This window comes from Mauremys mutica, chromosome 4, assembly GCF_020497125.1.
Source record: "Mauremys mutica isolate MM-2020 ecotype Southern chromosome 4, ASM2049712v1, whole genome shotgun sequence".
Classification (NCBI taxonomy): domain Eukaryota; kingdom Metazoa; phylum Chordata; order Testudines; family Geoemydidae; genus Mauremys; species Mauremys mutica.
Window position 1 is genome coordinate 43,362,047 of NC_059075.1, and position 13,879 is coordinate 43,375,925.

Genomic DNA, 13,879 nt, shown 5'->3' on the forward strand with positions numbered 1-13,879 from the left:
TAAGGCATTTCAGTCAGACAAGGGGGGTGAGACAAGAGAGACACCACACAGAGTTGGGAGTGGAAGGGTTTTTATTGCTTTAAATTTCTACAGGTCACACATGCACATCCAGCCCTGTCTCAGTATAGGGCTCTGCTACTCAGCCATGGGTCATCCTCCCACCCACTCACAGTTCTTTTTAGATAGTGAAAGCAGAAACCCCTCTTCCCCCGCACCCCCCCCAGCCCACAGTGCTGTCTCTCTACCCCCTGCAGTGGGCAGCAGGTTGGGGCGTCCTATCAGGCTCCTGGAGAGCAGGAACATAAAGGCACATGCTCACTGGGACTGCAGAGGGGCACAGGAGTGAGGTCACTTACTACTAGGGCAGAGGACTCAGGGAAGTTCTCTTTCTCCAGAGCCTGCAAAGGACTGCAAGACACAGGCTTGAATGGGACAAGGCCGACAGGTCCCTGCTTAGCTGAAGATCTACATGTGATCATTCCCAGAGAGGAAGGGCAGACTGAAGGAAACAGGAACACAATCCACTTATCAACCAAAGAATGCCAGGAAGTCTTATTGCCCTGCCTGTAGTCACAGGAGATGAGTGATCAGGAAAGCCACAGAGTCACATGGCCTCTGGAACTAATACAGTCACAAAACCCCAGATCATGTCACTGCTGTGCCTGACCTAAACTGCTCCTCAGCCCCCAGCCCCTGCTCCTAAACCAACAAGGAATACACAAAGCAGGGAGGCTGCTCCCCAACTGTCAGTGCAGCCTCCAGGGTGCCCCCCACCCAAAGCTGGGCTGTTAGGAACTCTTCCTAAGAACACCATGCATGGGACAGTCTCAGCACCACTTCTTGGGGCCTGAGCGAGAATGAGCTTGTTGATCTCTGGGCCAGGTACCATATGGCTCACCTCATTCCCAAGAAAATCTTGACGTTAACAAGATCGATTTTGGGTTGGACAGTGACCTGGGGCAGGTGAGCCCGCAAATCCTGCACACAGCATTTAGAATGGAGGCCTGCAGCTTGTCGGCCCATGAATTAAGGGCATTTACACCCAGGGCACCTACAGGAACATTTCAGAGTCACATATCCCTCCCTCTTCCCCCATTCCACCACCCTGTATCCCAGCCTAAGCACCAGAAGAAGGCAAACTCCATTTTGCCTTTTTCTTTTGGGGCATCTTGGCAGCCCAGAAATAAACCCAACACAAAACAGAGCTCTCATTCCACTCCCCGCACCTCCAGGGACTGGCAGTGTGCAGACCTGGTCCCTGCACCCCGAGACCAGATCTAGCCAAACAGAAGGGAAAACAAAATAAAAGGGAAAAAAAAAAACCCACAAAGAAAGAGAGAGAGAGCTGAATCACAGCTCACAAACACTGCCCTCCCAACTGGACAGCAGAGAGCAGGTTCCAGCAGGCAGCCCACCCTCAGGCATCCACTAGCGTCAGTCCATCATGCAGCGCGCGCTTCCACATGTAGTAGGTGGAGCGTGCCGTGAGGGGGAAGTGGGCACTGAACTCCTTGTAGGTCGGGAAGGTTTTCGATTCAAAGCGCTGCTGCAGGAACAGTTTGGCCTGAGCTTTGAACTGGGCAGTGGCAATCACATCCATCACGAACATCCGGCTGTTGGCTCTTTCTGACATGGCATAACCTGAGATTGTGGCATTGTAGGGAGTGACTGATGCCTGCTTGTCTAGATGCCTGGGAGCTACTTCCATTTGTGACTGTGGTTTGATCGCAGGCTCTGCTTTTCCAGGAGCCTCGGAGATGACCTGACTCAGCTGTTGGGATGAGCTGGTCCAGAGAGGATGCTTGTTCATCTGCTGGCTGCTTCTCTTCCAGAACCAATAGGCTGTGGAAGAGAAGCCTGGGTAGCGCAGGCGGAACTTGCAGAATGGCAGCCGCCACTGCTGGACATGCCTCTTGGCCATGTCTCGAAGCTGCTTTCTCCAGTTATAGAGAGAGGGTTTGAGCTGGAGGAGACTTCTGGGCTCTGGCCGGTGTCCATTCAGCCTTTTCCTGCCAGGCAGATTTCCAGGCTTGAATGGCAGGTATGCCTTCCCTTTCACTAGGGGCTTCTGGCTGACTGAGGGAGGCTGAGGGGGTTTGAAGTTGGGGTTCCCCTTAATGGCTTTTCTCCGCCAGTTGTAGTAGGTGGACCTGGAGATACCAGGGAAGCTGCGCTTGAAGCACCTGTAGGGCACCAGAGTGTTCATGGAGATGCATTTCTCTAGGTATGACTTGGCTCCTTGCATGAAGATTCCTGCTTGGTTGGGCTCCAGGGGAGGGATCTTCGGCCTTAGGCCCCCCTCTGACTTTGCTGCATCATCCCTGTCTGGGTGGGGCTTTTTTTGATGGTCTCCATGAGGCTCCTGTGGCACCATGGACTCAGCTGGAGCAGAGGTATCGCCACCATTGACCATGCTCTGCATTTCGTGCTTCCAAGCGTAGTAAGTGGAGCGGGAGATTTCTGGGAACATTTGTCGGAAGTGCTGAAGAGGGATCACATTGCCCTCTTGGAAGCAAGACTGCAGGAAATGTTTGGCTGCAAACCTGGTGGCTGCTTTCTGCCTGTGCTCCCGGGACTGGCGCTTCCAGCGGTAGAAGGTGCTCTTGGTGATGCTGTAGCGGTCACACAGGTTAAAGTAGGTCAGCCGGGGGTCACTCTTCAGCAGCTCCAGAGTCTGGACTGGCTGGACTGGAGGCTCTGGAGAAGGGGTTGTGGGTTCCAGCTCTTCCAGGCCTACCACAGCCACGAAGTATTGTGCTTTGAAGACCTGTGAGGAGAGCTGCTGCCCTGACCACATGATGTGGAGCGTGGAGGTCTGTGGGCCACACTTCCTGGGCCGGATGAGGCGGTTGAAGTATGGCCGGATCTTCAAGTTGCTCATAGGGTAGATGGAGTAGATGTTACACTGCAGCACCGAGGCCAGGGCGTAGACATGCCACATGTTGGCAAAGGTACCAGGGAAACAAGTGGCCTTGATGTCAGCATCAAAAATGGCCTCGAGGATGGCCAGAGGCAGGCTGGTCATCTCGGGGGACTCCTCAGTGCAGAGGGAGTAGCGGGCAGCCTGCAGCATCACCTTGGAGTCAATCATGCCGTTCAGGTAGTAATGTTTGTGCAGCAGCATCTCCACAACTGTGCGCACCTGCAGCTCCAGACTCAGGCTAGGATTCCCCCACAGCAGCACACTGGCTGCCTCAAACAGGTGGTTCCCCTCCCCCTTGCAGACCAGAGGCAGCATGTTGCTGGGGGCATCCTCCGGATACAGGCTTCTTGCCACCCGGTCAACTTCCAACTCTTCCTGGAACTGCCTCCCGCAGTAGCTGGGTAGGGAGAAAGAGGACAAGGTCCTCTCAGCCTCCAGGGCTGCGCTTGTTAGTCCCTCTAGCCCAAAGCATTCGGTGGCCTCCTGCAGCTCCTGCAGTACAGACTGCACTAGCTGGTGCCGCTGGATCATCCTGCAAGATACAAGAATTCAAAGGATGTGAGCTCCAGCTCTCCAGCAGAGACCATGCCTACCAACCCCCCACCCCCACTCAAGGGGGCTGCTCTTGCTCTCAGTCCTCCAGATACAAAGGAAGAATCCTGGGTCCCCACACACAAACATGGGCAAGGGATAAATCTTGTGTTGCTCTCAAGTGACCTCTTGTGGCCAATGTATAAAATGGCACTGATGGCCTCCAGAGAGGACAGGCTGGCCAGAGTGATTTGAAGCAAGGTGTAGGAGAGGACAGCTTGAGGGTGGGAGGCAAGGCTGGAAGAGCAGGAGGTGCTGCAGACCAGGAATTTGGTGCCTGGGCAGAGCTGTGAAGAGGGGAAGCTTAAACCTTGTGTGTTCTGTGCCTGCCTTTGCCCTCACTGAGCCCAACATTTACCCCAAACAGTAAAACCTGGGAATCTCAAAGGGAAAAAAAGGTGTATTCATTTTATTATCCAACAACAGCACCAGGAGAGGGGAATGGCCACTCCTCTGTCACCAGCTTTCCTGTGAGAATGAGTTTGTTAGAAAGCAACATTGCACACAGGGCTGTACAAACATATGGAGATATACTTATCTCCTAGAACTGGAAGGGACCTTGAAAGGTCATTGAGTCCAGTCCCCCGCCTTCACTAACATGACCAAGTACTGTCTTTGACAGGTTTTTTTTTTGTTCTGATCCCTAAATGGCCCCCTCAAGGATTGAACTCACAACGCTGAGTTTAGCAGGCCAATGCTCAAACCACTGAGCTATACCTACAAAGCACAGAGGAACCACAGAGCCTATTCTCAAGGAGCTTTCTACCAAATAAATGGGACAGTCTAGTTCAGAGCGCTCCCTCTGCCTGGTTAGGTGAAGGAGTGAAGCCTCAGACAATGATCCCAGCTGTGAAAACAACAACAAAGCTCTCAGGTACCCATCCTGGTGAGTCTGTAACCTGACAGTGCAATACACATCTTCCAACTTCTGCAATAAATGGTAGTTGTAGTTCCCTTTATGCCACCAGGTGGCGCATGCCACTCACCATAGAAGCATGGAGAAGGGCTAAGTGTATGAAGCAAGAGTGATTTCAGGAAGCTATGACCCAAGTCATCCTTGCCCTTTGGCACTGGAATAATGGCCCTCCCGATGACTAGTGCCAGCACAAAGGGCCTGTGCAATCCCTCAGCAGGGACATTCCAGGGTGGGAGGAGCTGGAGGCATCCCCACAGTCCAATTATTCCCTGCTGTTGCAATGCCCACAGACATATAGCAGCGGGAGGAGGCAGGAAAAGGGTGCAGCTGAGGCTTAGCCTCTGCCAAGGGCTGAAGAGGGAGCCCCAGGGTCAGGAAAGTGCCAGCTGCCTCCCCTCAGTGCTGGCTCAGGGATAATCTGGCTGTAGACCCTAGTCATTGTGGAAACTCTAATAACACGATATCAAAGCCTCCTCCATCTCTCTACATCCAGGCCATCTTGTTGGGTTTAGTGTGTGGGCGGTGACCTGTGATATACAGGAAGTCAGGCTAAATGATCTAGTGGTCCCTTCTGGCCTTAAACTCTGTGTCCAAATCCTGTCCCTCCTTGCTCTATACCAGCCTGAGAGCCAGCTGTTTCTCTAATCACTTACCAAAAAACTCCAGTCCAGTCCCTTATTTCCCCTCTTGGTTACTCGACACTCTTTCCTGGCATCCTTGGCACCCACATAGCCCCCCCCGTACAGTCCATCAAAGCTGTATTCCATGCTCCATGATCTCACAACATGCCTCCCTCTTTGTATCCCTCCACTGGCTCCTCTTTTCCACCATATCAAATTCAAGCTTCTTATCACTCCTTCAAGGCCCTGCATAATCCTGTGCCTCCTTGTTTATCTGCCCTACACTCCGACAGCCACCCTTTCCCTGCCACACACCTAAATGATGCAGCCTCAACATGCTGTTTCTTTGTTTCTCCTACAAGTATAGCTGTGCCTTCTTCCATGCCACCTGCTCTACATGGCACATCCTTTCTTAGCTGGTCCACAAGGTCCCCATCCTCTCCTCATTCAGATCCTGGCTGAAGACTCACCTCTATTGTGATGCCTACAAGTAACCTTATTATTTGTCTAACACTAATGCCTAGAGGTTGTAGCCAAAATTGGGCCCTATCATGCTAGGCATTGTGAAATGTCAGAGAGAGAGAGTCCCCTTCCCCAAGAGCTTACAGTATCAACAGACAGAAGCGGGGACAGACACCCCAGAGGTGAAATCCAAACCAGGACTAGGACTCAACTCTTCTGACTGCTAGTCAGGTGCTCCGTCCATAGACCACACTGACACCCTGAGGCAGTGAGGCCTAGTTGTGAGGCAAACATTACCTAGACAAAACAAAGGCCACAGTGCTATTATTAACCCTTTGTTTTGGTATGCTAGGGCCAAGACACCCACAGGCAGCCAGTTCCTTCCCCTCCCTCCCAGCACCTCCCACCTGCCACGATCAGCTGTTCTGCAGTGTGCAGGAGATGCTGGGGAGAGGGGGAGGAGCGCAGCTGGGGTACGCTCGGTGGAGGGGGCAAAGTGGGGGTGGGAAGAGGCGGGGCAGGGATGGGGGCTTGGAGGAAAGGTTGGGGTGGGGGCAGGGCCTGGGGCAGAGCAGGTGTTGAGCATCCCCAGGGCAAGGAGGAAGCAGGCACCTGTACCTGTTTTGCCCACCCCATCATCTCTGCTCCTTAGGTTTGTTAGGAGAGCAAGATTTGCCCGTCACTCAGGAGGGTCTTGCAGAGTGTGTGTCAATGAAACCCTTTTGCAAGGGCTCACACAGCCCACCCCACAGGACTTGACTTAACACATCCTGCCACTGAATCCTCCACTCCCAGCCCAGGGAGCAAGGTGGTCATTCCCCATCAGGTTGAATATGCCACCCCCACACCACTCCCAGCCCAGGGAGTAAGAGACCAAGTAAGATGCTCTCACTGTGGGTTGTCGATCTGGGGGTCATGAACAGACTCTGTTCCTTATGATGAGATGGAAGGGGCTTCCCAAACCTTTCTCTCTAGTAACACGAGGTCACGGTATGGAGAAGGGGGAGAACCACCGCTTTAACCCTACTCCTCAGGGCTAAGCTTGCTGCCCCCACACCACATCCAACTCCTGCTGCTGACAGCCTGAGCCAAGGGCTGCTGCATGGATCCCAAATGCAGACCCCTTGCTTCAGGCAGGGCTGGGCTAGGGTGGTGGAAGAGTGGGGCTTGGAGCTGCCACAAGGTGCTGGCTTGCCAGCTCTGAAACAATGGGCTTGGTTTCATCCCCAAAGCAGCTCTGCCAAAGCAAGCTCCCAGCACCCACCACCTCCTTCTAGATGTGGCCAGTCCTCCTCCTGGAGACTAGTCCCCAAGATCTGACTCCTTGGCCCCTTTGCTGTGGCAACAAGGAGGCCACTTGTGATTTGGGCACCTCTCCTCTAGTCACCGGCTCATTACACATAGTCTAGCTGGCTGGGTAGCCCAGGGATACACCACCACTGGCCAACACCACATTTGAACCCATGACCTAGAGGTGAGGCTTCACAGCCTATTCCTCAAATCCTGGAGCCCAGACACCTAATACCAGAGGCTCACACAAAAGCCTGTGATGTGGCCAGCAGGGAGGTCCAGGGGCATGGTGAGAAGCCCTGCCCCCAGTTGCTGGGCTAGAGGCACGCACAGGAATTCTCACTAGGGTGCTATCCCCGAACCCTGGTCAGGGGCTGTAGCTTTCATATTAGTCTCTGGCTAGTAGGCATCTCATGAACTTGAAGCCACAGCCCACTCCCCTTTGCAGAAGGAAGAGGGGAAGCAGCTCTCTCTTCCCACACCCTACCCAGGGCCATTAGGGGGAAGAGTCTACTATTCCACCCTTCCCTAAAGCCTCCTGAATGCTGGGGGAGGAAGGAGGAGTCTTTATTCTACTCAGAGCTGGATTAAGGCACAGACACAAGCATGTGCCTAGATTTTTGTCCCTGGGAGTCACATGACCACAACAGCATCTCAGCGTTCATTTCAAGGGCAAAAATAATGTTTCCATCCCTTACGGTTACAGAGAGACTCCAAAAAACATGAGTGTAAAGGGCTTGTCTACACTAGATAGTTGTTGCTTTAAGGACAGCTGGATAGTAAAAGCACAAAACAAACAAAACAATCCCATTCTGCAGATACAGTTATACTGGTATAAAGGTACTTATACTTGTGCAACTTATTCCAATTTGGGAGGAGAAATATGCTTTACTGATATAAGGAACCTTATATCAGCATACCTGCATTCACACTAGGGCTATAACTAGAATAGATATAAAAGTCACCTCTCTCTCTCTCCTCCCCCCCCCACCTCCCCACAACCACAACACTGTTATATGAGTATAACATTTTCTAGTGTAGACTAGGCTTGATAGTTATGTCTGACTCAGACCTGGTTTGGGGGATGGGAGTGGGGTGTGGGTGCGGAGACTTTACCTATCCCAGTAAAGTGGCAAAACTTTCTAGTGTAGCCAAGACCTGAGTCCTCCAGCAGCACGACACAACAGCTCTAAGGTGAGAGCTGCCCCATTCATCGTAACACACCCATAAACACCTCCAGTTCCTCAAACAGCAACCGTATGAATTTGACCCAATACTAGTGGGTGCATTTTTCCATTCGTGTTAGCTTAACAGAGATAGTGGAAAGCCCTTGAAATGTGTTACACTGTGTCAAAGCCACATTTGTAGCCTGGGCATCAAGGCTGCCCACAGCTGCAGTAAAGTTGAACAGGGCCTCGTGAACTTCCCTTTATGGATGCTTGGGTAAGCTCTAAGCAGCAGTGGCAGCACTGGAGCTGCCTGCAAGCCCAGGAAAATGACATCATGTTTGGAAAGTTTCTCACAGCCATGAAGACTAGAAGCCTTGACAAAAACAAAAGGAATCAAAGTTCCGATGCTGCACAGATATTGATGGCTTCAGCTCCCATGCTCACCAGGAGATAGATGGGCTCAGGAAGGGTCTGAAAAAATCCACTAATATCTCATGTATGTCCTGGGGTCAAATTGAAACTCCAGAAATGGGGGGAGGCCCTGTGTCCCATTCCCTAAACCAGCCAGGTCCCTCTGCACCATTAGCCCCATACGGGTCCAGATTGGAAGCTAGGCCCTAGATATGGAAAGCTCTACTCCAATTCCTGGGCAGCGTTATTTGTGATGTCATGGATGACAGCACAGCCCTGGGACTAGCATTGTGGGTTCCCTCTGCTGGTGGCTCCCTGGCCCTGCTGCAGCACTGGGAAGCTTGTGTGTGTGTGGGGAGGTGGAATTTAAGGGAGACAAAGTGTGACTAGTGGGGCTCTTTTTACCCTCAGACATGCAGGGGTTTCAAATGGCCAGAAGGCACTGGGGGCGGAGGACCTATGTATGGGGGGCTGGGGAAGAACCCGGGTTTATTGGCCTTGAAAGAAGGAAAGGCATTTTCTGGACAATTATGTCCTGGGGCAAAGTCCACATGGAGAGACAATACAAGCGTTCCTCACGCTCCGTTCCAGAGATGGGCTGAGAGGCCCCATCCCCCAAGAGGGGAGCGAAGAGCCAGTGAAACTGCCCTGGGAGGCCCAGTTCGCATGGGAAGGTGGCGGCTCCACAGCAGGGCTTGGGGCCGGCAGGGAGTTCTGGGGAGGGAAGACTAGAGACAGGGGGTGAGGCAGGGACTTCCCGGGTAGCCGCCACAGCCCCCTGGGCACCACCCTGCAGCTGCTCCGCGTCCGGAGGTGATTGCACAGCTTCCCCCTCTGCTCAAGCCCGAAGCGTTTGGACCCTGCTGACCTGGGCTGCGCTTCCTGCAGTCCGGCCCACGCCTGGCTTTCACCCTTGGAATGAAGATTCCCTCCTGAGCCAGGGCTGGGCTTTGGGACACTCACCTTGCTTGTTGGGCAGAGCACTAGAGCTCACACCAGCCAATCCCCGGCTGCTGCTTGCCTTGCTCCCTCTGCAAGGCAGGTCCCTGGACATTTAAATCCTGCAGCAGGAAGCGCAGCAGGCTCCACTTTCTCAGCTGGGTCCCACATTCAGACTGGAACTGGTTTCAGATCTGGAGTGAAACATCTGGAGTGATTGGCTTTGGCTTGTGTGAAGGGGTCTCAGCTCCTCCCCTCCCCCACCAGGAAATAGTCCATCCTCAAGTGCTCTTGTATCCAAGATGAAAGGAGTGCAGATTCAGGGGTCACTTCCAAAGCTAAAGTGATAATGGCTATTGTCTCAAGACTCTCAGGCCAGCAGGACTTCTTAAAGGGCCAGCACCTTCACTACTATGTGCTCTCACACCTTCCAGAACGTGAGCAGAAAAACAAGAAGAAGCTGGGAAGATCTCAGTTCCAAAAGCAAAATGTAAAAGCAGAGAAGCCCGCAGGAAGGGCTCTGCCTGTAGCTGGGAGCCATGTGGGCAACTCAAACACTGGGAAGGGAGCTTGGATACAGACTGATTGGTTTGGACCCCCAACAGCTTCCTCCTCCTCAGCCCCTGCAACACCCTCCTGCTGCTTCCACAGTTACAACAGAAAGAGAATCAAAGGGCCAGGAACTTTTTGCCCAGGGATCAGCTCTGGATTTGATTTCTCCTCTTGTTCCATCACATCAGAGCAAGAAAAATTGAATGTTTTCTTACCTGGCCTGCTAGCTATCACCCTTCTGCACCCACTCTCTGGCCTGCCTATCTTTCCCCAGGCAGGTCTCCTGCCACTGCCCACCCAGTCTGTTGCCTGCCCTAAACATTGTGGGAAACAGACCCTCCTCCACAAAATACCCTGGGGAAGGTGCACAGAGCTGGGAGCCAGGACTCCCGCAGTTCAAGTCATACCTCTTTCACTCATGGCTGTTTATATTTCTGTGCATTTCACAACCCTTATTCATGAGCAAGGCTTCACATTCTTCTCTATGAGACAAGCAAGTATCACTCTCCCCATTTTACAGATAAGGAATAGAACCTGGTTCTAATATGGCAGACCCAAGGCTCAGCTGCATTGCCTTTCTGAAAGAATCATCCAGATTTATATGCTTGTCTGTAACCACCAGGCCCTACTGCCTCCTACAGCCTGACCTTACCAGTCTCCCCCTGGCTCTGGTGCTCTACCCACTGGCTCCTTACTCCTGGCAGCTTGCTTATCGCATGGCTTGTCCCCCCACCCATGCCCTTCTACCATCAGCCTCCCCCCCCCCCCGACACCTGGACTGGTCCCTCTAGTTCACTGGATCCCTCTCATCACTCCTTTCTTGCCCTCAAAACCACCCCCCTCCCACTAGCTCTGGCCTGCTGCAGCACTCTCCCTCTACCTATTCTCTTGGCCCTAGAAATCTCCTTATCAGCCCCTCCCAGCACATTAGATTCATCACATTCCTTGGGCCTTACATGAATCTGTGTAAACAATAAAGCCCATAAGAGTTTTGCTCCATTATCCCCCAGCCTCTAAAACCAACTGCCTCAAAGTCTAAGTCCTCCCCGTAAGACCCTGCAGCCTCTAAGACCTCCTACAAGACCCTGAAATTCCAAAGCTTACCCTCTTCTTCCACCTACAGCTCTGCCAGTCCCACAGCCTCTCGAGCCCTCTGATACCCTGTGGTCTAACCTAATCTAACCACTGCCTCCTGCCAGCCCTCCTGAAGCCCCTGCACTCTTGCCCTCTATGTCTCTTCCACACTGGCTTCTCCAAAGCATTTGTCTCCCATGCCCTGTTCGGATTTGTGTGGAAAAAGCAACAATGGAATGAATGGTATGTCAATTTCCTAGGACTCTGGTTCTGCCAGGGGCGGCTTCCTGCAGCATTCATAGTGGGCTGGTCATTTGCACAGTCAGCGTCCAGGCTCTGGACTGGGACAATTCAGATGAGAGAAGTTTAAACATGTTCTCGGATTTGAAATGCTTAATCGAGAGAGCAAGAGACTGACTATTCACTGCCTCAAAATGGGGTCCTGAGCTTTGGTGCTTGTTATTGAGGGCAGGCAGATATAATGGACCCCAGTGCCCTTGGAAGCCCAGCATACATCACGTTTTCTCTTGTGGGTATTAGCAATAAGGAGAAAGGAGCCCTGGTGTCAGGTTATCCCCAACCGGTTCATTATTCCAGTTTTCAGCTGCATCCATCTTTGTTTAGCCAACGTGTAATTTCTGCTGGCCCCCAAACAAACCCTTTACTCTGGCCTAGTCTCCACCCACCCCCTTCTCCCAGGATTAGCCCCAGGCCCCAGCCCAGTCCCATACCTTTTGACCTGCCAAAGCCCAAGCATGGGATGTGGTGTGTGACGAAGACCCTAAGTGAGAGGCACAAAATAGTTATTGATGCAGATACCGAACATGCTGTAGCATTCCTTTCTCAGCATAACTCGCTTTCTGGAACCTCCATTTTGTGATTCTTTATTTCTCATGTAATAATGGTCAGCAATAATTGGGGGGCGGGGTGTCAAATTTGTGAAGTTGTGTGGCCTATAAGTAACTTTGGGGCTAAAAATGAGTTAGGATCCTTAAAATGAGGGACATTTGAGAAGTGTTTCCAGCCCCCCTATATCTCCTGTTTTCTACCCCACTCTCCTCCCATCTCACTCAGCTGCCACTTCTCACTCCAGAAGCATCTTGGGGAGGTTTCAGCAGGAGAATCAGGGCAGGGCTCCCTGTAGATTAGTGCCCAGCCCCATCTCCTAGTCACACTCCTCAATCCCTCCAATTAAGACCGTGACCCAATCTACTCTTGAACCATGGCAGCCCCTATTTCCAGGGGTTGGCTGCTCACCCAGGACTTGGATCCATGCCCAGTGAGCTCACTATTCTTAAACACAGAAGAGCCATTTCAAAGAGTGAATGAGGGAGAGGAACCCAACAAGCTGCCAGATTACTCCCCTTCTCCCTGACACTTTGGGCAGCTGCATAGCCAGTTTCCTTCTCCCTAGCACCCTGACTGTCAGAATCACCTCTCCCTGGCAGCCTGGCTGGCTCCCTTCTCCTAGCACTTACATACACTTACACCCACAGACACTCTAACAATGTTCTCGTGCACCCTTCTCTTTGTAAAATTTTGGTTTTATTTGCAAGGCTGGGCTCACAAGCCTGGGACACTGGTAAATCCAGAGTCAGCTGGATCAGTGATTAACATGGGAGCTGGAAAGCACACAAAGAGACACCCCTGAGCAGTTCTGTTATGCAGATCACTGCACACACAGGCTTGCAGCATATAAACAAGTAGTTAGTGTTTTTCTGTGCTTGGTGCCGCTTGTTCCCCGGGCCAGGTCAGGGGGAGACACCGTTGCTCTCTGTTACTTGGTTCTGAGGAGGCTGGTTTTTTTTACTGTAGGTCATGGAGACATTTGTAGTTTAGCTGTTGTGCTTTAACCTGCCTCCTGCAGCCCATTCTTCCTCAAACAAGCCCTGGGGCAGGGGGTGCAGACTCCAGCTGGGCTCAGTTTCTCATGCTGGGTTCTCTGCCATGCTGTAAGTCAGGCCTGTCTGCTCTATGCTATCGGCACAAGCATTTCTGTGCATAAAACTGGTTCCGTTTTCAATAGATATTTGTAACTCTCCCTGGTGTTTTTAAAATGGGGGAGGAGTGTCCGCAGGGCATAGAGCTGGGTTCTTGTTAAAGGAGGGGCGTTTGTAGCTGTGTCACTGGAATGTGATGACTCTGACTGGGCCTGAAAAGGGGAAGGGGGGGCACGTTTGAACACATTCCACACTCTCCCCCAAATAAGAAGAAAGCACTCTCCTCCCCCCACCCACCAATCCAATGCAGAGTCAACTTCCCTCACAGGATCAGATACAGGGGACCCTCCAGAATGGAACTTGGGCTGAGCAAGTCTGAGTCACCCATTGACTCCAGCATTGTTCAGGGGAGGACAGAGGAGACGGATTGATTTTGGACTGGGCTGTGGGATGTCATATAATTGCCCAATCTTCTGTGTGTCAAGCTAGAGCCAGGCTCTGTTCTGGGTGGGTCAGGCTGCTGCTGGGGTGATTCTTCTAGCTCTGGATTTGGCCTGAGTTGATCTGAATGGATTCAGTGCTTGTGTCGCTCAGCCCTCCTCTAAAGAATAGATTTTGTTCTTTGCTTTCTCAGGGCTCAGCCCAGCAAGGTGCTGAGCTCCCTCCACTCCCATGGAAGTCTATGGGAGTTGAGGGGGCTGCACATCTGTTCTCGTGGTTTGGCTTCTCCCCTGATACTCATGTGCTGGTCTGCAGGGAAGCTGAAACCTGGGAAATGGGAAGAGTTTGCAGCAAGCAGATTGCACCAAAAGCTGGGTCAGGTCAGTGCAGTGGCCCCAGGTCAGGAGACAGAGGGGTGAGAGCCCCTCTCTGTACAGCTCTGGTGAGATATTGTGTTCGGTTCTGGGCACCTTTGAATTATATACAGGTTGTTCAGAGAAGAGCAACAAAAAGGCTCAGGGACTAGAGCAACTGAATTATGGGGGTACTTG

The 13,879-nt window shown here is 52.3% G+C and overlaps 1 protein-coding gene across 5 annotated transcripts; it reads right to left on the reverse strand.

Annotated features, from left to right (window-relative positions):
- Nucleotides 1-211: 211 nt before the first annotated feature.
- VRTN (vertebrae development associated) lies at nucleotides 212-10,408 on the reverse strand. Of its 5 annotated transcripts, XM_045012164.1 has the most exons (3): nucleotides 10,281-10,408; nucleotides 9,346-9,515; nucleotides 212-3,455 (listed from the first exon to the last, which is right to left on the reverse strand). In XM_045012164.1, exon 3 carries the CDS (start codon nucleotides 3,452-3,454, stop codon nucleotides 1,418-1,420), a length of 2,037 nt encoding a protein of 678 aa, XP_044868099.1. In that variant the 5' UTR covers nucleotide 3,455; nucleotides 9,346-9,515; nucleotides 10,281-10,408; the 3' UTR covers nucleotides 212-1,417. The 5 variants fall into 5 exon arrangements, with proteins under 5 accessions (XP_044868099.1, XP_044868101.1, XP_044868098.1 ...); XM_045012166.1 differs by lacking the exon at nucleotides 9,346-9,515 and having other exon boundaries at nucleotides 10,281-10,387; XM_045012163.1 differs by lacking the exon at nucleotides 10,281-10,408 and having other exon boundaries at nucleotides 9,346-9,860.
- Nucleotides 10,409-13,879: the final 3,471 nt, after the last annotated feature.

What these genes read in the sequence shown, in the direction of transcription:
- VRTN (XM_045012164.1), bottom strand. Translation starts at nt 3,454, where the DNA reads ATGATCCAGCGGCACCAGCTAGTGCAGTCTGTACTGCAGGAGCTGCAG.